The 23,356-nt window shown below is 56.2% G+C and overlaps 8 protein-coding genes across 8 annotated transcripts; 3 read left to right on the forward strand and 5 right to left on the reverse strand.

Moving 5' to 3' along the window:
- Nucleotides 1-1,072: 1,072 nt before the first annotated feature.
- BDZ83DRAFT_767767 (adenylate kinase) lies at nt 1,073-2,614 on the reverse strand (the record flags this gene model as incomplete). Its single annotated transcript, XM_060515292.1, has 4 exons — nt 1,073-2,012; nt 2,100-2,254; nt 2,327-2,406; nt 2,458-2,614. 4 exons carry the CDS (start codon nt 2,612-2,614, stop codon nt 1,553-1,555), a joined length of 852 nt encoding a protein of 283 aa, XP_060368207.1. The 3' UTR covers nt 1,073-1,552.
- Nucleotides 2,615-3,986: 1,372 nt separating this feature from the next.
- On the forward strand, nt 3,987-5,149 carry BDZ83DRAFT_649003 (26S proteasome regulatory subunit rpn-8; the record flags this gene model as incomplete). The annotated part of the gene is made up of 3 exons (XM_060510237.1): nt 3,987-4,173; nt 4,240-4,511; nt 4,568-5,149. 3 exons carry the CDS (start codon nt 3,987-3,989, stop codon nt 5,147-5,149), a joined length of 1,041 nt encoding a protein of 346 aa, XP_060368208.1.
- Nucleotides 5,150-5,395: 246 nt separating this feature from the next.
- BDZ83DRAFT_749440 (uncharacterized protein) lies at nt 5,396-6,304 on the reverse strand (the record flags this gene model as incomplete). Its single annotated transcript, XM_060513763.1, has 1 exon — nt 5,396-6,304. One exon carries the CDS (start codon nt 6,302-6,304, stop codon nt 5,396-5,398), a length of 909 nt encoding a protein of 302 aa, XP_060368209.1.
- Nucleotides 6,305-6,764: 460 nt separating this feature from the next.
- Nucleotides 6,765-8,125, reverse strand: BDZ83DRAFT_571079 (Coproporphyrinogen III oxidase; the record flags this gene model as incomplete). Its single annotated transcript, XM_060504375.1, has 2 exons — nt 6,765-7,784; nt 7,904-8,125. 2 exons carry the CDS (start codon nt 8,123-8,125, stop codon nt 6,765-6,767), a joined length of 1,242 nt encoding a protein of 413 aa, XP_060368210.1.
- A 2,004-nt stretch (nt 8,126-10,129) lies between these two features.
- Nucleotides 10,130-11,065, forward strand: BDZ83DRAFT_152038 (autophagy protein 8). The gene is made up of 3 exons (XM_060501333.1): nt 10,130-10,382; nt 10,591-10,808; nt 10,872-11,065. Exons 1-3 carry the CDS (start codon nt 10,293-10,295, stop codon nt 10,930-10,932), a joined length of 369 nt encoding a protein of 122 aa, XP_060368211.1. The 5' UTR covers nt 10,130-10,292; the 3' UTR covers nt 10,933-11,065.
- A 1,103-nt stretch (nt 11,066-12,168) lies between these two features.
- On the reverse strand, nt 12,169-16,509 carry BDZ83DRAFT_749443 (ABC multidrug transporter; the record flags this gene model as incomplete). Its single annotated transcript, XM_060513764.1, has 3 exons — nt 12,169-15,278; nt 15,331-16,252; nt 16,381-16,509. The coding sequence occupies 3 exons, from the start codon at nt 16,507-16,509 to the stop codon at nt 12,169-12,171; spliced, it is 4,161 nt and encodes a 1,386-aa protein (XP_060368212.1).
- Nucleotides 16,510-18,763: 2,254 nt separating this feature from the next.
- On the forward strand, nt 18,764-21,220 carry BDZ83DRAFT_152141 (uncharacterized protein). Its single transcript, XM_060501334.1, has 2 exons — nt 18,764-19,724; nt 19,788-21,220. Exons 1-2 carry the CDS (start codon nt 18,932-18,934, stop codon nt 20,978-20,980), a joined length of 1,986 nt encoding a protein of 661 aa, XP_060368213.1. The 5' UTR covers nt 18,764-18,931; the 3' UTR covers nt 20,981-21,220.
- A 337-nt stretch (nt 21,221-21,557) lies between these two features.
- BDZ83DRAFT_570977 (acyl-CoA N-acyltransferase) lies at nt 21,558-23,030 on the reverse strand (the record flags this gene model as incomplete). Its single annotated transcript, XM_060504365.1, has 2 exons — nt 21,558-21,920; nt 21,993-23,030. The coding sequence occupies 2 exons, from the start codon at nt 23,028-23,030 to the stop codon at nt 21,558-21,560; spliced, it is 1,401 nt and encodes a 466-aa protein (XP_060368214.1).
- Between the last annotated feature and the right edge of the window lie 326 nt (nt 23,031-23,356).

Genomic DNA, 23,356 nt, shown 5'->3' on the forward strand with positions numbered 1-23,356 from the left:
AGCCACCCCTAGGAGATGAGGCAACCTTAAGCCTTCCGAATCTATATAGCCTTGCATTGTTCTGCGCACCGTGGGACGACTTGGCTTCTCTTCAGTTTACATATTCAGGTTCACATCACGACCTTCAACAAGAACTAGCAACCTGACCTACCCTTACCTCGTCTTGCGCTGGAGTAGGAGAACATCTCGGGGTGGGTTTCCCACTGTCTCTTTTTTTTTTTTTTGTCTTCCTCCCTGCATGTCTTAGCGAAATAAAGGGGATGGCTTGGCTGGCCTGCATCTCGGGTACCATTGCATTGCACTGCGCCGGTGGTTGGGCGGTTTTCTGTCTCCTCTCTTCTTCATCTTCCCATCTACACTTTTATCAGGTCCTTTTTCTCCCTGCAGCCTTATCATACTCTTCGACTTTCATGTATAGCCTTTTTCTTCTAGCGTGTGGGAGGTTTGCAAGCCTATCGTCTTCTGGTGACTTGGGATAGAATCAATTCTTTATCAACACATTGCTTTTCCCCTTTGGAGCCAATGATTTCAGTGCCTGACTGTTTGTGTATGTGTCATTTGGCAAAGTGACATGTCATCTCGCGCTCAACGTCCTTGAAAGCTCCGTTCTGCGGGCTGCTTCGTCAACCGACTCGTCAGCGGAGCATCCACTGCCACCCGAACATTCCGGATCCGCGTAACAGGGAGTTAGTAAGTGAGTCGGCATCGAACATCGGCAACCTCTAAAAACCCCATTTTCCCAGAACTTGAGAAGCTTGGCTCCGTAATAACACCGCCCGCCATCGGCACTTCGCTGCCCCGATGTTGCAGAATACGGTATCGGGTTCATCGGATATCGCTGTGTGAACTTGTCAGCCCCTCCGGTTTCTAGCATACCTAAGTTCCGGGTCGGCATCGGGAGTCCGCGGCCCCACTCATTTCGCTTCTTTGAGAAGCACCGAGGAAGCCCGAATCCGGCCAGCGTGTCGTGTTCTCCTGTCCTGACTTACCTTTCTACGCGTCCACCGCCGTCTGCGTCGCGGACCCGCGAATCGTTAAAATGGAGGAATGACATCACGGCGTTTAGACATCAAACAAGTTGAGCACAGGGCAAGTAGGACCATGGAAGAAAATTTGCGAGGCCATCCAACTGCAAACCGCCGGTTTTGGTTATTAGTGAGACAATAAAGTTGTTGTTTTTACATACAAGCGTGCGACGGAAGGGGTTTTCTACACGGTACAACTGATCCTGGCCACGTTGACGCAAAAAAAGACATAAACCAGCCCAATCCTGTTGATCTCAACAGCTTGGGGGGCCGGACGAGGATGAATCCTTTCCAGTCCATTTCATGATCCATAAAAAAAAGTCCCATAAAAAAGTTCCTCCGGTCCACGCCCTCCTGTCTTCTGGTCATATCGTCGACCCAGAAGATAGAGGGTCAAAGTAAGAGACGCTGTAAATGTAGACGTTTTTCTCCGTTTCCTTCTGACCAGCTTGTGGCACACAGCCGCCGGGGGGTTGTGGACGGGGCGGCGCGCTGGCGTGAGCAAAGGCTGGGAAGCCCGTGCCCGCTTAGTTCTTTCCGGTGATGCGGCTCAGGATGCCGGAGGCGTGGCCACCCTTGCGCTGCTCGTCAAAGACCTCAAGCATGTTCTTCCACACCTGACCGGGCTGCTGCGACGCGTCGAGACCCTTCCAGATACCGTTCTGCTTGTAGTAGTTGACGACGGGAGCGGTCTGGGCGTGGTAGGTGGCAAGACGCTTCTTCAGGGCCTCGGCGTTGTCGTCGCTGCGCTGAATGAGGGGCTCGCCGGTGATGTCGTCCTTCATGTACTCCTTGGGAGGGTTGAAGGTGCTGTGGTAGCTGCGACCGCTGGCGGGGTGGACGAGGCGACCAGTGATGCGAGCGACGAGCAATGAGTCGTCGATCTGGAGCTCAACGGCGTGCTGAAGCGTCTGGTTGCGAGCCTTGAGCATGGTGTCGAGACCTTCAGCCTGGGGGACGGTACGAGGGAAGCCGTCGAGGATGAAGCTACGTCGTTCCAGTTAGCAATGCTTACTCAGTAGTGGCCAATTGACCATCAGGCCGGCTCTCCGGCAGAACAGAGATGTGCCATACCCTCCCTTGCACTCCTTGTTGTTGTCGAGCTCCTCCTTGATCATGCCAATGACGATGTCATCGCTGACCAGACCGCCCTGGTCCATGATCTTCTTAGCTTCCCGGCCGAGCGGAGTCTTCTTAGCGACCTGGGATCGCAGCATGTCGCCAGTGGCCTGCAAGTGTGATGGACGATTAGAAATGATCCAGAGTGTAGCAGCACGTAAAGACAACGTCAATTGACTTACCAAGTGGCAGCAGTTGAACTTCTCCTTGATCTTGGGAGCTTGAGTGCCCTTGCCTGCGCAGAATACCATCATCAGTACGACTGTCGCGACACAAATAGCACGTGCGAAGATGCTCAATTGAAGCTACATACCGGCACCGGGGGGGCCGATGAGGATCATGCGAACCTCCTCGGTGGTGAGCTTGCCGGAACCGCCAGCTGCGCGGTCCTCCAGAGACTTGATTCTGGACTCGAGGCTCTCGACCGTGTTGGTCAGCTTCTTGACTGCTTCCTCAACGAGACTGCTCATTTTGACGGTTGGTGGAGGTATTGATATGGCCGGACCGAGGCTAACGATAGGAGGGAGGAGGAGCAAAGAGATGCACGAGTGTGGCTACGAGGGAGAAAGGAGGAAGAGAGGAGAGGAGAGGAGAGGATGATGGAGTCGAGGTCGAAAGTTGGACTGGGGGGAGCAGTGCGAACTAAAGCTTTTGCGGGAAAAATGATTGCGAGAGAAGTTGAGAAATCGCTGCAAGGTCCTGACAGGCCAAGTCGTCCAGGTTCCGCCTCCAGTTGTGCCAGGTACCGCCTACATCGTACCGAGCTTTGCGCTTTCCACGGCCCCGTTGAGTGCAGGTGACAGGCCACTCAACGGCCCCAGTGCAGGAATGAAGGCTGGTCATTGGTCAGACTGGTGCTCCGAGGGACCGCTGTACTTTCTGCTGGGGAACAGGGTGGCAGGCGTTCGTTCGGCTGTTTCGCAGCGTAACAGAGCCCTCCATATTTCCGCCTTGGTGCCACTGCCTGCGCTTCCGTTACAGCGCTCCGGCTGTTATTGGCTCGTCCTCGCCGTTGCCTCTCCGCCGAGGTCCAGCGCGGATACGTACTATCTACCTACATCGGGGGATAGAACCGCGAGCGATTGGGGCCTGCTCAGTGTTGGCGGCTCGGCTAGGTAGCTTGCGGATAAGGCACGGCATCAGAAGCTCTTGAGAATGGCCCCCAGCGCACCGGATGGGACGCCATGTATGAGGTCACTGGGTTAGGATTTTTTGTTTTTCAAGTGTTTTTCTGGTGCTTTTGGTGCTTTTCGATGCGGCATGTGAGTCTCTTGGGGTCATCCCAGTCACCCGCAATTCTCCGAGCGCCTCACTTGACTTCGTGTCTAACTGTTACTTGTCAGCTTGAGGTTGGCTATTCCTGACGGAAATAAGTCCGTCGTCGAGTTCCTCCGTCAGCGAGTCGCTGTGTTACTGAGCATGGAATGAAGAGAACCTCGCAGGCCGATTGCGGACTCGACCGTCTGGGGCCTTTCTCAGAGGTCTTGTCAAATAAACAAATATCGGACGTGCGCTTCCATTCCCTGGCACCGTCGCACGGCCTAAGCTGTGGCTGATCGCCGCTTGCGGCTCAACAACTGTGGCTGGCATCTTGCTGACTCAGATGAAGCTTATACACGTGATCTGGCGAGGCTTGAGCTTCCAATTGCTTGCACCTAGGCCCGATTCGTAGCTTAGCTGGGCGGGAAGGCAGCCTTAGCAGTTACGACACCACCACCACCATCACATACCCTGCCTCTACTACACCCACCATAACCCAAATCCACCACCGATCCAACAACCCTCTATCTTCCCCCGAACCCGAACCAGTCGACATAACGAAGCTACGAAATACCCTCTATCATGCCTGCCACCACCGCGGAGACTCTGTCTCTCGTTCAGCGGAATGTCTCCGTTGCCCCTCTCGTGCTTCTTTCTGTCGTCGACCACTACAATCGCGCGGTAGCCAAGGGATCGAAACGGAGAGTGGTGGGTGTCCTGCTGGGTTCAAATGACGGCAACAATGTCCGCGTATCCAACAGTTTCGCAGGTAAGGCCTACTTCGACGGACGCTATCCATCTAGGTCCTATCCGCGGTACTAACCCATGCTTGCAGTGCCGTTCGAGGAGGATGACAAGGACCCCTCAGTGTGGTTCCTGGACCACAACTACGTCGAGGGAATGAACGACATGTTCAAGAAGGTCAACGCGAGAGAAAAGCTGATCGGCTGGTACCACTCCGGCCCCAAGCTGCGGGCGTCCGATCTCGAGATCAACGAGCTGTTCAAGCGCTATACCCCCAACCCTCTCCTAGTCATCATTGACGTCCAGCCAAAGGAGGCGGGTGTTCCGACGGACGCATACTTTGCCGTCGAAGAGATCAAGGATGTGAGTGGCGTCAATGTCCGCCTTACGATGCTACTGCTAAAAAAGTATGACTACAGGATGGCACCACAACGTCAAGAACCTTCGTCCACACCCCGTCGATCATCGAGGCCGAGGAAGCAGAGGAGATTGGTGTCGAGCACCTCCTTCGCGACATTCGCGATGTCGCAGTTGGAACCCTCTCGACGAGAATTACAAACCAGCTTCAGTCACTCCAAGGGCTGCATCTTCGCCTCCGCGATATCGGTGCCTACCTCCAGAAGGTCCTCGACGGCCAGCTCCCCGTCAACCACGCCATCCTGGGCAACCTGCAGGACGTCTTCAACCTCCTTCCCAACCTGTCCACGCCAAAGGGTGATGGCAAATCGAGTGGCGGCGAGCTCTCCCACGCCATGAGCATCAAGACCAACGACCAGCTCATGGCCATCTACCTCAGCAGTTTGGTCCGCGCCATCACTGCCTTCCACGACCTTATTGAGAACAAGATCCAGAACCGACAGCAGGCGGAGGAGAAGGAGGCCAAGAAGGAGGAGGAGGCCAACGGCAAGGACGGAAAGAAGGACGACAAGACGAATGGTGTGAACGGTGAGAGCAAGGAGGCCTCTGACAAGGAGAAGGAGGCGAAGAAGGAGAAGAAATAGAGGACTGCGCGAAGACGCAGTGGACGAAGAAATCACGCGCATTCAAAACACGGGAACTGATACCCGCGATAGACATTGGGGCGTGGGCATGTCATAATATCTCGGCGTCCTGGGAGGCAAGGCCGGGGAGGGAATAGGCAAATTCACAAGAAAAGAGTATGCCTTGTACAATGATAGCATGTTTTGATTGATGCTCTGAGACTCCCTCCGTGTTGCTTTTCATCGAAGTGCTATACTATCGAATAACTACACATCCGCAACTAACCCCGCCATCTCCTCGCTGCTTACTCTCCTCTCAGTGACATATTTCCCCAAAGTATCCCCCCATTGCTCGGAGAGCAAACAGGCGAGCAGGTGTTTGCAGCAAGGCACGCCGCCATCATCCATACCGTCCACACTCAGGCCTCCAAACTGCCAGTCACTCGTCTCGCCGCCGTCGTCACCCTCGTCTTCGGCTTCATCTGCGCCCATAATGACTAGATCCGAACCTACATTACGTCCCTCGCCGCCGCTGCTACCACCGACGACCGCCGGAAACGCTTCATACGCAAAGTTGGCGCAAGAGCAGTTCCAGGCGTCGAGGTGGACGAGGTACGTCGTCGACGCGGAGGCTGACGTCGGGACGGCGTGGTGTCTGCGGGTCATTGTTGAGGCTACGGAGCGGACGAGGTGGAATGCGGCTGCTGGAGTTTGGTGTATTGCTGGTTGGAGGCGGGGTGGTGGTGACCCCTGTCCATCGGCGACGAGCGCTTCGGACGCGTTGTCGGTGGCATTGATACTGGGTGGTTGATGTTGGCGGGCGGCGGGTGCGGGGTTGGTGGGGTTGTTCCCTTCCCGGTGGCCGTGGCCACGGCCGAGGCCGGCGGAGGGAGGGGTCGTCTCCGGGACCACGCGCGTGACGAGGTTCCTGTCTAGGAGGTCTAGGGCCGGGAGGACGAGGGAGGGGTAGAGGACGTGGAGGGTTACCAGGAGCGGACGGTGGGATTGCGGGAGGGCTTTGAGGGGGTTTGGTGCGTCGTCGCCTGCGTTGTTGCCGGCGGTGTCTCCTGGCGGTGAGAGAGGGGCTGTGGTGAGGGAGTTGATGAGGTTCGTGATTAGGATTCGAGGTGCTGGCAGAGTGTCTGGTTGCGTTGATGCCGGTGAGAAAGAAGACATGGCATAGCCCGCCTGCCCTACTTCTGGGCTCAGACAGTCGAACGATGAGAGTGTTGAGAGATGAAAGTTTCGGTTGACCGATTGAGGTTTGTAATGTGCTACGTGGTTCACGGGTGTTAGGCTCATCAGCCAGAACGCATAGTCACCGAATCTGGCTCCGGATTGTATGCCCCGTATGAGATGGAAGTCTGCATTCTCCAGCTTTGCCACGAATGAGGTTCTTATCAGTCAAATATTTGTCCGCAGCTGGAATACCAAAACTCCGAAGCAATCAAGACGCAAGGTGATGAACAGAAGAAAATGTCTCTTTTGAGTTTTGCCGCCTTACAGCTGTTGTCTAATAATCACATTATGTCCGCCGCAAAATTTGGCATAATCTTACAGCAAATATCGCTCGCATCCGGTGCTCCTTAACCAGGCTACCTCTTCCCCCCCTTCCCCCCCTTTCTCGGCCCTTCCTCTAGACCCACTCTTTGGGCGCTCTGAGGACATCCACGAGGCGTTGCTCGCGGCTCTTGGGCTCGGGCTCATGCATGTACTTCCAGCTGGCCGTCAGGGGCAGACTCATGAGGATACTCTCGACTCTCGAGCCGGGGGTGTTGAGGCCAAAGGCGGTGCCACGGTCGTGGACAAGGTTGAACTCGACGTACTTGCCTCTGCGAATCTGCTGCCAGTCCTTCTCGGCCTCGTTGAAGGGCATGTCCTTTCTCTTCTCGAGGATGGGGAGGTAGCCGGGCAGGAAGGACTTGAGGCAGTCCTGGATGAAGGCGAAAGTGTTCTCGCGGTCCTTTTCGGTCTCGTCGAGGTCGTCAAAGAAGATGCCGCCGACGCCGCGGCACTCACCGCGGTGCTTGTTGTAAAAGTATTCGTCGCACCACTTCTTGAAGCGCGGGTAGTAGCTCTTGTCGTGCGAGTCGCACGTCTCCTTGAGCGTCTTGTGGAAGTGCACGGCGTCCTCGTCAAAGAGATACGACGGGGTCAGGTCGCTGCCGCCGCCGAACCACCAGGCCTGCGAGGTGCCGTCGGGGTTCGACGTCTCAAAGTAGCGGTAGTTGAGATGGACCGTCGGGGCCATGGGGTTCTTGGGGTGCAGAACCATGCTGAGGCCGGCGGCGAAGAAAGGGAGGGAGTCGACATTGTCGTCGAGGTTCTTGTGGTTCACGCGCATCTTGGCGATGGCGGGTTTGGGGAGGGTGCCGTAGACGACGGACACACCGACGCCGCCCTTTTCAAAGACGTTGCCGTCCTGCAGCACGCAGGTGATGCCGCCGCCGCCCTCTTTGCGGTTCCATTCGTCCTTGCGAAACTTGGTCCCGTCGACCTTTTCAAGCTCCTTGACGATGATCTGTTGCTGTTCCTTGATGAACTTTTCCATGCGCAGGCGCATGGGCGAGTCGACGGTCACTTCGGACTCCCGCTTGGTCAGGGCATCGCGCTCGGCCAGGGTCGGCGGATCGAGTTGGAAGGGTTCTTGGACGGCCTGGATCGGACAGTTATGTTAGCGATGGGCGAGCTCTGATGCATCAATGGGAAAGGCGGAAGCTCCGGTATTGGGGAGGTTTTGGGGTTCGTGGTGGTGGAGGGTATATGTTGCAGTACCATCTTGTAGGCGATGGGAGCTGCAGCAGCGAGACCAATTGCGCCAATTAGGAAGCGGCTATAAGCGGCACCGGACTGCTGACCCTTGAATTGGGACTTTGAAGAGGCGGAGACGAGTCTGCGTCCGAATTGAAGCTGTTGCTGCTTGGTGGTGATGGCGATTCTAGCTCGGGAACTGGCGAAGTGTGCAAGCAACCTCTGTGATTGCTTTGCGGATGCCATGATGGGCGAAAGGAATATAAATACAAACTCTATAATGGGAAGGAACAACGAAGAAAAGAGCGACTTGGGTTGTTACAGGGAGGGAAAATCGGATGATTCGTTCTCAAGTGAGAGGCATAAGACCACTGGGTTGCAATCATGGACTGACTGGAACGTCGTTCGAGGATTGAGCCAGTCAGGCCAGCTGTAAAAGTAAATTCCGAAATCGTTCCACGTTGGTTATGTGCGGGACCCCTGTCGCCCTTGCGCCGACCCAACGGAGCAGCACTGCACCTCAGCACTGGAGCTGTCCATCCAGCACATCCACAGCCTGGACCGGGCTCTCTGCCGGCTCTGGGCCGCTGGAGAGGTGGGGTGAGGACCAGTGAGTCCGAGAATCGTGCATCTGCCGCCGAACGCCGGACATGCTTCAACGGACCAACACGCGGTGAGGAATTGCCCCTGGAAGCTGCATGCTTATTTGTAGCTGTCATAGACTTGTGAAGTGATGCCCTTCGTCCAACCGTACAGCAGCTTGGCTTTCTAATGTTTGGGGCCAGGAGGCGTAGAACTCTTCTATTTCCTTGATAAGGTACCTTGGGTAGGAAGGGTAGCTCGCGTTCGCTCTTCTGCAAGGTAAGCGGAAATGCAACCTCGGGTGCGCGGGGTGGAATCCTGGAATCTTATTTTCCTCTCACAGAATCCATTCAATCTTGAAACAACTAATCATCTCTTCCAGAATTATCTCAGCATGTATGTATTCGTATTTTTTCGTGGCTCTTGACTTAGGTCATCAAGTGCATATATAATGAGAAGCAGCACAAGGATGAGAGCTGGCCAGCTGCCAGTAGGTATGTTGGGAAAAGTACCTAGAAGCGCTTGCATTCGCTTCCACTCTCCCGTCTTCAGGGACCTGAGGTCGGTTATCGGAGGTCCAGAGTGGGGTCGCTTAAGTAAGATCGGCAGATAAGAGCACTTGGGCCGTGTGGGTGAAAGTCCAGTGACAGTTCCTTCCTGTCACTGTCGTGCTGGAACCTGAAGGGTCAACTGTTCCCGTGGTCGCTCCAAGTCCCATTGTGAGTGGGCTTTCGGAAAATGCTTCCCTCTCACCTCTTACTGGGGACAAATGACGTCAAGACGAGGATAGGTAGTCTACCAAGGCATTGTACAAACTCCCCCGTCTATGGCTCCGAGTGACAATGCACTTCAAGCGGCTTTGAAGACAACAAATAGCTTTGCATGCACAGACAAGGCCGGCTCGCGTGCACGTATCAGGAGGTTGCGACTACGGTGATCCCGTGAGAGCTTTCAGCGGCTTTCAGTCCCGTCTGAAAAGGGAACCAACCTCAGGCAGGCCCCTACTTTTTGGACCTAAGCAACTAAGGCAAGGTACTCGTACTCCAATAGAATGGAGCAGTGTGCCAGGACCTTCTCCTGTGACTCAAATCGGATCCAGAAAGGCGTGACAGGCTGCCAGGCTGTGTCAAGTGGCTGCGTGGACGGTCAGCTGCCTGCCTGTGGTCAATCTTTGCCCCAGCACCCGGAGCACCTGCGCTGGCCTCACAGTCTCACTGCGCCGCTGATTACGGTACCTACCAGGTTAAGGTAGGTTACTGGGATGGCATCGGTGTCTTGCCCCGCTCCGATAATCCGATAAGGATAAGGACGGGAGGACCTGGAGCGCCTGGAGTGGGAGGGAGCTGGCTGATGCAATGAGGATGAGGATGAGGATGAGGAGGGGAGGGGAAGGGGGGCGTGGGGTTGAGTTGAGCACCTCTCTCACCGGCTTAGTCATTCCACGGCCATCAATGGATGTCACTCACCAGCCAACACTCCGCGGAAAGGTACCTGGCTGGTCTTAGGTTCCTGCCTTTCTGGGTGCTTTGCTTTACCAACCAGCCGCCTGAGCCACCCAGACACTTCCAGTCAGTGACCGCCCATTGCCGTCCCCGTGTCTGACCCCAAGGCACCCCAAAGCAGGCGGCAACCGACCGTCCATCCTTCTTCTGCCTTTCGCAAACGGCCCCTCGTTACCTCAACTCTCCCTTCTACATACTCCGACGCATCAGGCACCACCAGTCGACAAACATCGAGCCATCTATATCTTGACCCTCGCCCAACTCCCCACGACCAGCCCATCTGCAAACCCACAACCCACTTCTACTTCACCCACCACATACCCGTCATCATGAGATCCAAGTTCAAGGACGAGCACCCCTTTGAGAAGCGTAAGGCTGAGGCCGAGCGTATCCGCCAGAAGTATTCTGACCGTATTCCCGTACGTTGTAACTCTCCTTGTCTTCGGCCTCATTTCGTGGTTATTCCTCTGTAGTTTCTGTACAGAGATACAGCTCCGCCTTTGCGCCGTGACTGCATTCGTCAGCTTCGCGCGTTACTGGCGGCTGCCCCACGTTCCCCGACCGTCACCGCCGATCTGCCTATCTACCTCTAGAAGTCCGAAAACTGACAAAGTCCTCACAACACAGGTTATCTGCGAGAAGGTCGAGAAGTCTGATATCGCTACTATTGATAAGAAGAAGTACCTCGTCCCCGCCGACTTGACGGTTGGTCAGTTCGTCTACGTCATCCGCAAGCGCATCAAGCTCTCCCCCGAGAAGGCTATCTTCATCTTCGTCGATGAGGTGCTGCCGCCTACTGCCGCTCTCATGAGCAGCATCTACGAGGAGCACAAGGACGAGGACGGGTACGTTTCAGAGCATTCTGCCGCTTTGTAACAAGCTCTTTGTTGCTGACCTCTTGTGTTCAGATTCCTTTACATCACCTACTCCGGCGAGAACACCTTTGGCGACTTTGAGGAGATGGCTTAAGCCCCCGACTTTCTGACGGTCAAGTCACCTCGCGGCTTCAGAATGTTCCCGGCGTTTCGGTCTGCTATGTAACGGTTCAGCACTTTTGGAATGGGTTTTCACACGGTTATCGGTCTCCCCCCACGAAGCAGGGGTTTATGAAGATACGCAGTCACGTTATCGCTTGGAGTCACAGGATCAGGTGCAGCCTCCTGACCTGGTCACAGAGAAACTCCTGCGATGCTTGGGTACAATCCAAGAATTGAAGGCTAGCGGAGGACTATGCATGGAAATTGGCTTCACGGATACTAGGTGGAAACGTTTCCTTAGATCGCATATTCAGTCGCCTTCCGTCGCCTCTTACTTCCCTCCCCCCTATCTCTCACCTATAACTGTCGTGTGGGCTATGGTGACAATATTCTTGGCATTCTGTATAGCACTTCATTCATTAGCGCGCCGTGCCAATTCTTGACCTGACCTTTCTTCAACTCGTCTATGTATGAAACCAGACCGCTACGATGATGCCCCCCAAGCTCCAATCAGTATCAGTATCGCGAGTGCCAGGGTACAGTCCACACGCTGAACAGTCCACACGCAGAAGGGAATAAAGTGAAGCGACACAAAACGTGTTGAAGCTTTCGCCATGCGAGAGAAAGCCCCTGAATGAGAAGGTCAAAGCAAAGAGTCGCGAGCTTGTGGGAAAGGAGAGAAAAAACAAAAGCCATGCGGGATACACGAGTTCTCCGAGACCCCGACATTATCTGTGTTTTTTCGTCGGCTCGCCCCGGCTATTTCATGCATTGAACGCACTTCTTCTTTCGAGTTTGTTGAGCTTGGATGCTCGGGCGAACAGATGGCACGTCTGAGGGTGAGATGACACGAGCAAGACATCAGACCGTTGGAGCTGCATAGGGGAGGGGAAATGCAATGAACAAAGACAGTGATCTGGTCTGCATGGGGCTGAGGTACTTCGTATTGTGTCCCCTTGAATCTTTTGATATGTGATGCGAAGAAAAAAATTGAACTTTGTTTTTGATATTTCACCCATTCCTGTCTATGAACTCCTAACTGATGATGATGATGATGATGATGATGATGATGATGACTTTGCGGAGAGGGAAAATTCCAAAATGAGCCCGCCCTCAAAGGGGTTGGGGACTTGATATTACACTTTTTTAGAAAAAAGATTGAGAAAATATGGAACCATGTAACGGAATGGAAAAATCACAGACTTCTTGTCCCCAGATGTCCTTTGCCTTAGTGACCCAGCATTTGCTGCATGGCGTTGAGGCGGTAACTCTCGCTCTTCTCCATGAGCTCCTCATGCCTGCCCTTTGCCGCGACAGCGCCGGCCTCGACGACGAAGATGACGTCGGCCTTGCGGACCGTGTGCAGCCTGTGAGCGATGGCGATGACGGTGATGCCGCGCGCGGCGCGCTCGAGGCCTTCTTGGAGCGCCTTTTCGCTCTCGGCGTCGAGTGCGGAAGTGCTCTCGTCGAGGAGGAGGAGGCGGGGCTTGCGGACGAGGGCGCGGGCGATGGCGACGCGCTGGCGCTGGCCGCCGGACAGCTGGGAGCCGTTGGGGCCGCACTCGGTGTCGTAGCCTTGCGGGAGGGCGACGATGGTCTCGTGGATGTTGGCGAGGCGGCAGGCCTCTTCGATTTCCTCGTCGGTGGCGTCTTGCCCGGGGCGGGCGCCGAGACCGACGTTGAACTTGACGCTGCCGTCGAAGAGGGCGCTGTCCTGGGGCACGACGGCGATGTCGTCGCGGAAGTCGGTGCCGTCGAACTTGGAAATGTCCATGCCGTCGATTTCGATGGTTCCCGTGCTAGCGGAGTACATGCGCTGGACGATGGCCATGACGGTGGACTTGCCGGCGCCCGAGGGGCCGACGAGACCGCAGAACTGGCCGGGCTGGATAGTAAAGGACATGTTGTCGAGGATCTGGACCTCGGGGCGGGCGGGGTAGGAGAAGGAGACGTTCTTGAAGGAGACGGCGACGCCGCCGCGGCCGGGGGACGGGCGCGGGTTGGGGTTGGCGAGGGCCTCGACGTCCTTCTCCTTCTCCTTGCCCTTGGAGGACTCTGAGGCGGCGTCGGCGGCGTCGGCGGCCTTGCCTGCCGGGTCGGCGTCGGACTTGCTGAGGTCGAGGAGACTGAAGATTCTCGAGGCGGCCATGCGGGCGCGGGTGACCTCGGGGGCGAGGGTGAACATCTGACCCCACAGCTGGGCGCCGACGAGCATGGCGACGTTGATGATGAGGAACTGCGTCTGCGTGGCGTTGCCGGCGACGATTTGTTTGGATCCCCACCAGTAGGCGAATGCGTAGATGATGTTACCCGTGACGTTGGCGACGGCGAGCCAAACGTTGGCAAAGGTGACGGCGGAGATGATTTCCTTCTTGGGGTCTTTGAGGGCGCGCTTGTACTGGCCAAAGACCTCGTGCTCCAGGGAGAGGGTGGCGACGGTCTTAATGGAGTTGACGGACTCGACGGTGATGCCGACGGCGGTGGCATAGGCGACGGCGTGCTTCTCCTCGAACCGAGAGAGGACGCGGATCTGCATGATGCCGGAGCCCAGGAGCATGGGCACGATGACCAGGCAGACGATGGCGATTCTCCAGTTCAGAATGTGGGAGTAGATGATGGCGACAAACAAGTTGACAACGACGGCGAAGATGGTTCCCATGATGGAACCGCTGAAGCCACCGATGGACGCCGCGTCCTTGGTGATGAGGGACAGGAGCGACGAAGGGTTGCGGGCTCCGGACTGGTGCCATTCGAGCTCCTGCTGGAAGAGGGCACGGAACGAGCCGACGCGGATCTTGTATAGGAGCTTCTCGGCAATGTAACCAAAAGCGGACCAACTGCACAAGTTGGCGACAAGTTCGACGCAGGCGAGCATGAAGAACAGGCCGGCGAAGAAGGCACCTCTGCTCTGGATGTAGCTGGGCTCGTTGCAAGGGCTGGCGACGCCAATGGCGAAACCGAAGATGGTACCAGATGCGCTGAAAGTGCAACCGACAATGAAGGCGGAGACCATGGCGAGGAGGAGGTAGAGAATGTGAGGCCGGACCATGACGCCAGCCTTCTTGGTGATCCACCAGGTAGACCTGTCATTGTCGAGACCGCTGTTCTCGGTTTCCAGGGCAGCGTTCTTCTTCTTTTTCTTGAGCTCCTTGGCCTCCTTCTTGAGTTGCTTCTTGGTCTTCTCGGTCACGACGGCCTCCGGGCCTGCCTCGGTTTCGATAGCCCTGGCAAGATCCTTGGGGTCGACGCCAGGCGTCTCGGCATCCACAGAGGCCGCAGATGACTCGACGGCGGTGCTCGCGCGAGAGGGAGCCTTCTCCTCCTCGGAGCCGTTGATGTTTTGCAGGTTGACCAAGTTAGCGTAGGCGCCGTTGCGGGCGATGAGGTCGGCGTGGGTTCCCTGTTCCATGATATCACCGGCGCTCATGACGATGATGTTGTCGGCGTTCTTAATGGTGGAGAGACGGTGAGCAATGGAGATGAGGGTTCTGCCCTTGGAGACATTCTCAACAGCCTTTTGAATACGGGCTTCGCTGGCAGAGTCCAAGGCGGCGGTGGCCTCGTCGAGAATCAAAATCTTGGGGTCACGAATGAGAGCACGGGCGAGGGCCACACGCTGTCTCTGACCACCACTGACGAGCTTACCGCCACTGCCGACGGCGGTTCCGAACCCATGCTTGAGGCGGTCGATGAAGGAGGTAGCGTCGGCCAGGTCGGTCGCGTTCTGAACGAGCTTGACAATCTCGACAACTTCGGGACCGTACTTTTGGGCGGCTGTGTTGAGGTCCTCGCCGGCCATGAGATCCTCGGCAAGCTGGGCGAGCTGGGGTCCGTAGAGCGTTTCCTTGAGTCTCTGGTGCTCCTCCTTGGGCGAGTTGACGAGACCGAGAGCAATGTTTTCAATGACGGAGCGGTCGAGCAGAGAAGGTTCCTGCTGGACGAGACTGATGTAACTGCGAACGTTTCTGACGTTGAGATTGCGGATATCCTGGCCGTCAATGAGGACTTTGCCCTCCTTGGGGTCGTAGATTCTCGTGGCAAGGCCGGCAATGGTCGACTTTCCGCTACCGGAAAGACCGACGATAGCAGTGTACTTTCCACCGGGGCAGACGAGAGAGATGTTCTTGAGCACATCCGTATCGGGGCGCGAGGGGTAAGAGAAGGTAACTCCACGGAGTTCAACCTCACCGTGGACATTGGTGGGCAGCCTGTCACCATCCTCGGTGACGGAGTCGATAGTGGAGTGCTTGTCGATGTCCTCCCGGAGCTTGACGAAGGCAGCGGCTGCTGATCCGAAAAGGGGCAGCAGAGGTGCGATGGTACCGAGCATGATACAGGCTAGTCGTAGTCAGCAAATTTGTGCCAAAGATTATAGAAACGAAGTACGTACCGTCGACAATGAGGAACACAACGGTGTAAATGTCACCAACGGAGGTGCCGTCGCCAGTTCCAGCAACTGATCTTGAGATGGCCTTGCTACCTTGCCAGTATGCGAGGGCGTTCGCAGCGTAGGCGATGAAGTACAACAATCCGGCGTTGGAGGCAGCAGCAATGGCCTTCTTGATACCCTCCTTCTGAGCGACCATGACATGGCCGGCGAACTTGTTCTCGAGGCGAGGTCCAGCGCCAAAAGCCTGGACGACGGCGACGTGAGACAGTGCCTCTGAAGCGATGGACGAGGCCTTGGCCATACCCTCCGACATGGCTCCGCTCCATTTCTGGATGTAGCTTCCGCAAATCATGGACGCGAGCAAGTAGGCGGGAATGAGCGAAACCAGCATGCCGGCCAGGGGCGCGTACTTGATGAAGCCGATAACGTATGCCGTGACGAAGAAGGAGATTGTGCCGATGAAGTGACTGACTTTCTCGGACGTTCCGGACTGAATGGTTTGGATATCGGAGTTGAGGCGGGACGAGACCTCACCGGCCTGTCTGCTCTCGAAGAAGCCGACATCCTGTCTCAGCAAGCTCTGGAAGTACTTCTCACGGAGGCGGGAGGCGAGCCTCTGACTGATGATTCCCCAGCAGGTGGTGTGCGTGTAGATGAGGCAGAAGGCGACGCAGGTGATCCAGACGAGCTTGATAACTTTGTCGTTGACGGCGTCCTGGTAGGCGCCCACATCTCCGATTCCGTCGGCGCAGGTGGCGCCGTTCATGTCGTCAATCAGCTGTCCGAAGAGAATACCCATCAGAGGGAACGGGACACCGGAGCCGATGGCGGCAATGGTGCCCACGCAGACCAGCGTGTAATCGAGCCATGTTGGGTTGGCATAGAAAAGCAGCTTGAAGAAGCTGAAGACAGTCTCGAAACGCTGGGAGGAAATGGTCAGTTTCTCTTCGCACACGTCACGTACTCAAGGAAGGGAAGAGAAAGAGGCCGAGAAAAAAAATCTTGAAAATGTGATTCAGATTCAGCCCGGGCCAGAAGTGTAACACTCACCTTTCCCTTTGGTTTCGCGACTTCGGTGGTCTCTGTTGATGTTGTCTGTACTTGTTGTTGCTCTGGTGATGTCGAGAGAGCAGTATCAGCCTTCTCGGCCGCAGCCGATCGTGAGTCTTGGTCAGGCATGGTGATCCGACCTTGAACTGACGAACAGGTATCAGGGAGAGTTTGACCGCTTTTCGGAATTGAAGCAGATGGTTAAGAAAGGAGCTCTCTCATCGCCAGCCCCCAGAAACACAGAGACTTGGCGTGCAGCTGGTGGCAAGGAAGAGCTCAGCGAAAGCGTCGAGTGAAGTCCTAACCGTACAGGGCAACCTTGCAGTTTCTTGCACCATGCCAGAACCAGAATCAGAAGTGGAGGTGATATTTTTTTGTGTGTTCATTGGCATCCGCAGCATTAGCGGGTAATTAGGGGAGCCATTCCCAAGGCCAGCCAACGGTAGCGAGCAGTTGCTTGGCTTCACGGGCTTTGATGACAGCACATTTCACAGAAGCGACTCGAGTCTCCGCTGGGGGCAATTGTGACTTGCCCAAGTACCTTGTTACGGAGGCTAGTAATAATGGAAGCAGCAAGGACGGGACTTTAGGGAGGGTATCCGTACTCCGTAGGTGGGTGGTAATGCAAAGTACCCTGCCGTGGAGTAGCCGAGTTAGGGAACTGAGAGGGCCACGAGGGGGGCATGCCGTAACGAGGGGGGGAAGAACGGCGACCGACGCCCAACGCCGACTGTGACCCCCCCTGCGGTCTGCTGTACTGCACTGCTTGCTTGCGACATTCCATAGGGGGCTCTCGAGGCTCGGGGATCGTTAAGCGGCGAGAGGCCAGTGACCATAGCACTCACGGTAGACGGTCACGCTACTGCGGGAGTCGACGGTTGTAGCGGGATGTGCAATGTGCTATGGCACGTGAAGGGTACCGGCGACATCCCTGAGTGGACTGTGGAGGTGTGTACTGTCATCTGTGTGGTGTTTGTGGGCGAGGCCGCATGTACATCTGTACTTTGGAGCATCCGCGATAGCATCTGATAGCGATTCGGGAGGGTCAAAGGGGGTGAAAGAATGAGACAAGCAGAGAGGGAAATGGAAGACGACTGGAGCAAATGGAGCGAGTTGATGTGGGGCCGAAGACCGGACTGTGGGTTCGGATCAGATAATTTGTCTTGGCGGAGACGGCCCATCCCTTCCGGATTAAGTAAGGTTGGACACGCCGACCCGGACGGGTACGAGGGTACGGGTATACGTACTATGCCGTGGACATCGGTACGGACACCCATGTTCCTTTCTTGCTCCTTGCTCCTTGCTCCTTGCTCCTGGCTCTCTGCCTTACTCCATTCTGTACGCAGTATTTTTTTTGCGGATCTGCCAAACTTGCTGTCCATTCGGAAAGCTGTACGGAATACCTCTCGAAATATCATGATCCTCCCATGGCGCGAATGAAAAATTTCAGAAAAGCCACGGCGACGGTCCCCGGCCATGGCTGCTCCTGGGGAAAATGGCGCATCTCTTCTGGCGCTGGGCACCCACACACACCATTTCCCATTGAGGGTACATTCCACCACCACCACACCCACTCATCCACTTCATCTCGAATTTGCAAAAGAAGGCGTCATTGGGTACATACATCTCGCGGGTGTGTAGCAGTGAGGAGCAAGGCCAATTGCGAATCCCGTGCCTTTTGCTGTGTGCTGCAGTAAGAACCTTTGGCGGCACTAGCTTCAACGGCCGATCCATCCAGCCATCTATACTTCCGTACATCATTACCAAGGTACTCGGTAGAAGCAACGGAAAGCAAAGGAACCCGAGATCCAAAGAAGAAAGAGAGGAGAATTACAGTTTTCCCATCCTTGAATTCCGAACATTGCTGCTGCCCACTGAAAACGAGGCGCAGTCCCCCAACGCGCACAGAGTACCTTGATTTCTTCATTTTGCTGGTCTTTCCATTAGGTTGCTCATGCTTGCGTCTGTTAGGTAATGCTGATTAGATCCCAGCCTAGCCAGTCCGCTTCTTAGACCCGGCGCTGGGAGTGGCTTGCATGTCTCTGAACGGATCTGATAACTTTAACTCCTCCACCATCTGATAATTTTCAGACCCCTCCCAACAACACCCCTCCAACCAAAAAAAATAAAATTAAAAAAAAAAGGCTCCAACAAAACGCCGTTCTACGAAGACATCCCCGAACAACCGAACCGAGCAAAAATGCCCCCCCTTGAACTTCTACAAGCCGCAAGTTTACGACGACGGCAATTTCAAGATCCGCGCAACTCTACCCATAGTATTCTAATCCTTCCAAGAAAGTCACAATGTAGCAATACCTACAATACATACATTAGGGGGAAATGCCCTTTTACAAATTCTCCCAAACTCCCCGGCGGCCCCAAAACCCACCCAGCCATGCCGTCATCTCCGCTGTCGCTTTCCATTTCTCCCCCTCCATATTGACAGTGACGCCGCTGGTGTGAGAGTGTCACTCAAGTCCCGTCCGTAGGGCCCTTGACCTCGTCTTCCCTCTCCTTTTTTTTTCTGTTCCCCTTCCTTGCGATCGCCGCCATGGCCAAGCGGATCCTTCGCCCAGCACTGTCGGCTGCAAGGCGTCTCATTCTCCGAGCCAGCCCTCGGCTCGAACTGCCCCTTTCCTCGTGTTCCTCGCCGCCCTCCTGCTTCTACTCCTCCTTGGTCTTGGCCCAGCCTTGGAGGGGTGAATCTGGAATTGGGTCCTCCTTGTTGGGAAAAGGATTCGTCGGTGGTGGTAGGATCCAACAACGGGCAACTTTAACCAGTCTGAGCAGCGTCACCCGCGGAGTACAAGCACAAGCACCACTACCAGCACGCCAGCGACAGCTCCGGTCCGATGCAGGCCCTCCGCTCGGCTTCCGGCGGACGCTATCTTTATGTCTGCTCTTGTCCATGCGAATGTTCTCGTCCGCAACTGCCACTGCATCTGCTTCTGCATCTCCATCTGCATCTTCACTCCCTTCCCTCGCCTCTACTTGCCTCCCTCTTCATCAAGCCTCGCCGCTAGAGTCCTATAGCTCCAACCGGTCTTATTCTTCCTCTTCCTCTTCCTCCTCCTTCTCTCGTTCAGACGTAGTTGTAGATTCCAACGACTCCTCTACATTTCCGACTACAGCAGACAAGATGGGCTCTCTTCCTGGTGCTATCCCCCCCTTCAAGGTCTTCGTCATCGGAGGTCTCTCCTACGCCGGTGTCTCTACCGCCTTGAACCTGCTCGACCTGAGCAGCGGCAAGTCGCCTCGTCTCGCTCACATTCCCTACGAGCACCACCCAGACTTCAAGAACGTCCCCGTCGAGATCACCCTCGTCGACGAGCGTGATGGCTTCTGTAAGATACCGTGAAGCTTCCAGACTATATCACAAACACCCCGCTAACATGACCCCTCCAAAGTCCACCTAATCGGCTCCCCCCTCGCCTTCGCCGACTCCAAATACGCAGCAAAGTCTTGGGTCAAGTTCGAGGACATCGCCTCCCTCCAGCGCCCCAACGTCCGCTTCGTCCAGGGCTCCGTCTCCAAGGTCGACCCGGCCACAAAGACGGCCACCGTCCTCGACCACGCCACCAAGCAACCCCAGGACTTCTCCTACGACTTCCTCGTCGCCGCCTCCGGTCTCCGTCGCGTCTTCCCGGTCGTGCCCCAGTCCCTCACCCGCAAGCAGTACCTCCTCGAGGCCGAGGAACAGATCAACGCCGTCCGCAACGCCCCCGATGGCGTCGTCGTCGTCGGCGGCGGCGCCGTGGGCATCGAGATGGCCGCCGAGCTCAAGCTCGTCGAGCCGGACTCCAAGGTCACTCTTGTTCACTCCCGCGACAAGCTTCTCTCCTCCGAGGGTCTGTCAGACGAGTGCAAGGACAAGGCCCTCGAGCTCACGCGCGAGGCGGGCGTCAACGTGCTCCTGAACCACCGCGTAAAGGAGACGCACAAGCTCGACCCCTTGCCCAACGGCCGCGCCCGCCACGAGATTGAATTCACAAACGGCGACAAGCTCATCGCGTCCGAGGTCGTCATGGCCATCTCCCGCAGCGTGCCATCCACAGACTACCTCCCCGCCGCGGCCAAGGACGAGGAAGGGTACGTCAAGATCCACGCCAACATGGTCCTCAAGGGCGACGGCAACGTCCCCAACGCGGAAGACCACATCATCGTGGGCGACATCTGCCTGTGGCCCGGTATCAAGCGGTGCGGCACGGCGATGCACATGGGTCACTACGCCGCCATCAACGCGCACCAGCTCATGCTCGCCAAGCTTACGTCGGGTGCACACAAGCCTACCTTTTCGGAGCTCGGCCCCGTCGAGCCCATGATCGGGTTGGCGATTGGGAAGAAGGCCGTCGCGAGCGGGCCCGTTGTGGGGACTACGTGGGGTGAAGATGTCATGCACGCGTACTTTAGAGACGACCTCGGCTTTACCAGTGAGTTACTTTTTTTTTTTCTGTGGTTTTTCCCCGATGGACTCTTTGGATCCCGCCGGCACCGACCGGCCTTCCCTGTCTACTACCCTCCCCTCTCTTCTGTGTTCCTCTCCTCCCTTTCACACGCCCCCCCCCCCTTCTCCTCCTATCCCATCGTCAGTGAGAGATAGATTGATTGCTAACCGTTGCGTGCGCGTTCTCCCACTATAGTCTGCTGGAACCACCTCGGTCTCGGAAAGGCCCCCGACTCTTGACTCTCGAGTTGCTTATGAACAAAACAAAAAACATAAAATGGATGTTAAGGGTTTATTCTTGGGTTTCAAAGGTGTTCTTGGGAGTAAATGATGGCAAACGAAAGACGACGCAATAGGTTCGTCTCTTGGGTTAGTTTAGACTAAATTGGCTAGACTTTGAAATGCAAATGATGTTTCTCATGAGTGTCTACTGTCTAGAGGCTCTTCCGTTATTCTTTCGTGTGTCGCTGTCAAGTGTTCAGAGCAATGGGTGAGGTCACGCAGATTAGTGTCACTGAGGCATAATCAATCAGATAAGATAAGATTGCACTACCTTACCAAGAAAGAAAACAAAAGTAGTGACACAATCTTCTTCACCAAAATGGCACCTTCCTAACTTTGTCTGCATATCTTCTATGTACATTATTCCCACGCCCACATACCGCAACACTTTTAGATTTCAGACAAGACTAATCCACACACACAAGTACGTAGTATCATTTAATGTGTCCTCTTACAACTTGGGCACAAGCTGGATCCTCATACCGCCCACAACCTTTTCATTATCACCCAGCGGGCAAAGCTGGAAGAACCTCTCGCGCGAGCACCGCACGAACGCGCTGCGCTTGTGCGGCAGGTCGACAAACTTGTCGAGCCCGAACCCGTGCATGAAGTCGTACATGAGCACCGTGTCATTCGTCTTCTTGGGCTCGCCCACGACCCAGGTCGTGCGCGGGTCGTCGAGGTAGAGGAAGTGCATCAGCGAGGACCACCACGCCGTCACGCGGTGGGGTCCCCGGAAGCGCACGTCGCCGACCAGGGAGTGACGGCCGCGGTCCCAGTCTTGGGCGTCGTAGTAGCCGCCTAGCTTATCCTCCTGTTGATGATTGTTAGTGATTCCCAATATTCATGTCGTGTGCTAGAGAGAGAGAGACAACAGAAGACGTACCTTGGCCCAGTAGACCTCAAAGTAGGCGAAGAACGTATCCTCCCACGCGGCGAGAATGGCAAACTGGTGCGGGTCCTCGTCAATCTTGCGCAGGTACTCGCGGTGCTGGTCGAGCGTGCCCGTCTCGTTCCACCCCTGCGACACGCGCGGGTCGTTCTGCCACTCGTGGAACAGGCGAAGGTGCTCCGCGTTGCGGTAGTCAAGCGCCACCATGCTGAACGTCTCCTTGAGGTGCGGGATCCAGCGGCTGTACACCGTCGCTCCGGGCGCGGGCTTGGCCGGGCGGATCGGGTGCCACGCCTGCTGGTAGAGGTTCGGGTTGGACGGGTCCGACGCCGGGACCGCCGTCATGGTGTGCTGCAGAGGGGTAAGGGGGTACGACGACAGAGGGTTGTCGAGGGCCGCGGGGGACTCCTGCGGCAGCCAGACGGGACGGGGGCCAAAGGGCGATCCGGCGCCCTGCCAAAAGGCTGAGCGGAGGAGGACGACGGTGGACTGCTCTGCCGAGGCGGCGGGCTTCTGGGCGTCCGTCTGGGTTGGGTGCTCGATGGCGAGGAGGACATCGCGGAGCTGCTGGCCGAGAACGTCGGCGCTGGCGCCGCGGAGCTCGAGGCGGACAAGCTCCTCGTTGGGGCGGAGGATGAAGATGACGTAGACGAGGAGCCAGGCCTGGGCGAGCGTTGGCTTGGTCTTGCCGTCCCACGAGAAGACGGTGCTCGGGGAGCGGCGGGCGCGGGCCCAGGCGCTGTTGTTGGAGTCGGCCGGGAGCTCGCTCGACTTGAGGTCCGCGGGCTCGGAGAAGTAGAGGTTCTCGCTGTGAAGACGCTCGGGGAGGGGAGTCGTCTGCTTCTTGGTGTTGTTGTCCTGACCGGCGAGCGGTGCCAGGCGGTAGAAGTGAAGGCCGCCCTCTGACGTCTTGCCGGCAAAGGTGTCGTGGTTGAAGGCGCGCTGGACAGCGTACTCGGCGTGGTACGGGTGAGGGAGCTTAATGATACTCTCGCTGGAGGAGACAGCGGACAGGGAGATTGGTGCCGACATGATTGCGGTTGATGTGTGATGTCTATCCCCAAACTGATGGATTACAGTGTAAGAGGATTGGGAATAGGAACAGGCTTTGCGAGGAGGGTATCAAAAACGCGAAAAAGGTTCCTCGATGCTTGATTCCGAGATTCTGTAAAGGGACAGATAGGAAAGCAAAAGTTCACGGAGAAGGTTGCCAAAGGTTGAGCCTCGAGCTCGGAGCTTCACGGGCATTCATGTCACCACCGCCTACTCCTTTGGAAGACATACCGAGTTAACGCCATTGGATCCCTGGTCTCCAAGAGTCCAATGCCATGATGATCCTGGTCCATTGGAAAACGGAA

The sequence above is a fragment of the Colletotrichum acutatum genome (assembly GCF_030867785.1).
Source record: "Colletotrichum acutatum strain CBS 112980 chromosome Unknown BDZ83scaffold_19, whole genome shotgun sequence".
Taxonomy (NCBI): Eukaryota; Fungi; Ascomycota; class Sordariomycetes; order Glomerellales; family Glomerellaceae; genus Colletotrichum; species Colletotrichum acutatum.

Excerpts from the sequence above, each read along its gene's own strand:
- BDZ83DRAFT_152038 (XM_060501333.1), top strand. The coding sequence starts at position 10,293 with ATGAGATCCAAGTTCAAGGACGAGCACCCCTTTGAGAAGCGTAAGGCT. Across the intron at positions 10,383-10,590 it reads AGTATTCTGACCGTATTCCC|GTTATCTGCGAGAAGGTCGA; the intron begins GTACGTTGTAAC and ends CTCACAACACAG. Across the intron at positions 10,809-10,871 it reads GAGCACAAGGACGAGGACGG|ATTCCTTTACATCACCTACT; the intron begins GTACGTTTCAGA and ends TCTTGTGTTCAG.
- BDZ83DRAFT_152141 (XM_060501334.1), top strand. The coding sequence starts at position 18,932 with ATGGCCAAGCGGATCCTTCGCCCAGCACTGTCGGCTGCAAGGCGTCTC. Across the intron at positions 19,725-19,787 it reads CGACGAGCGTGATGGCTTCT|TCCACCTAATCGGCTCCCCC; the intron begins GTAAGATACCGT and ends ACCCCTCCAAAG.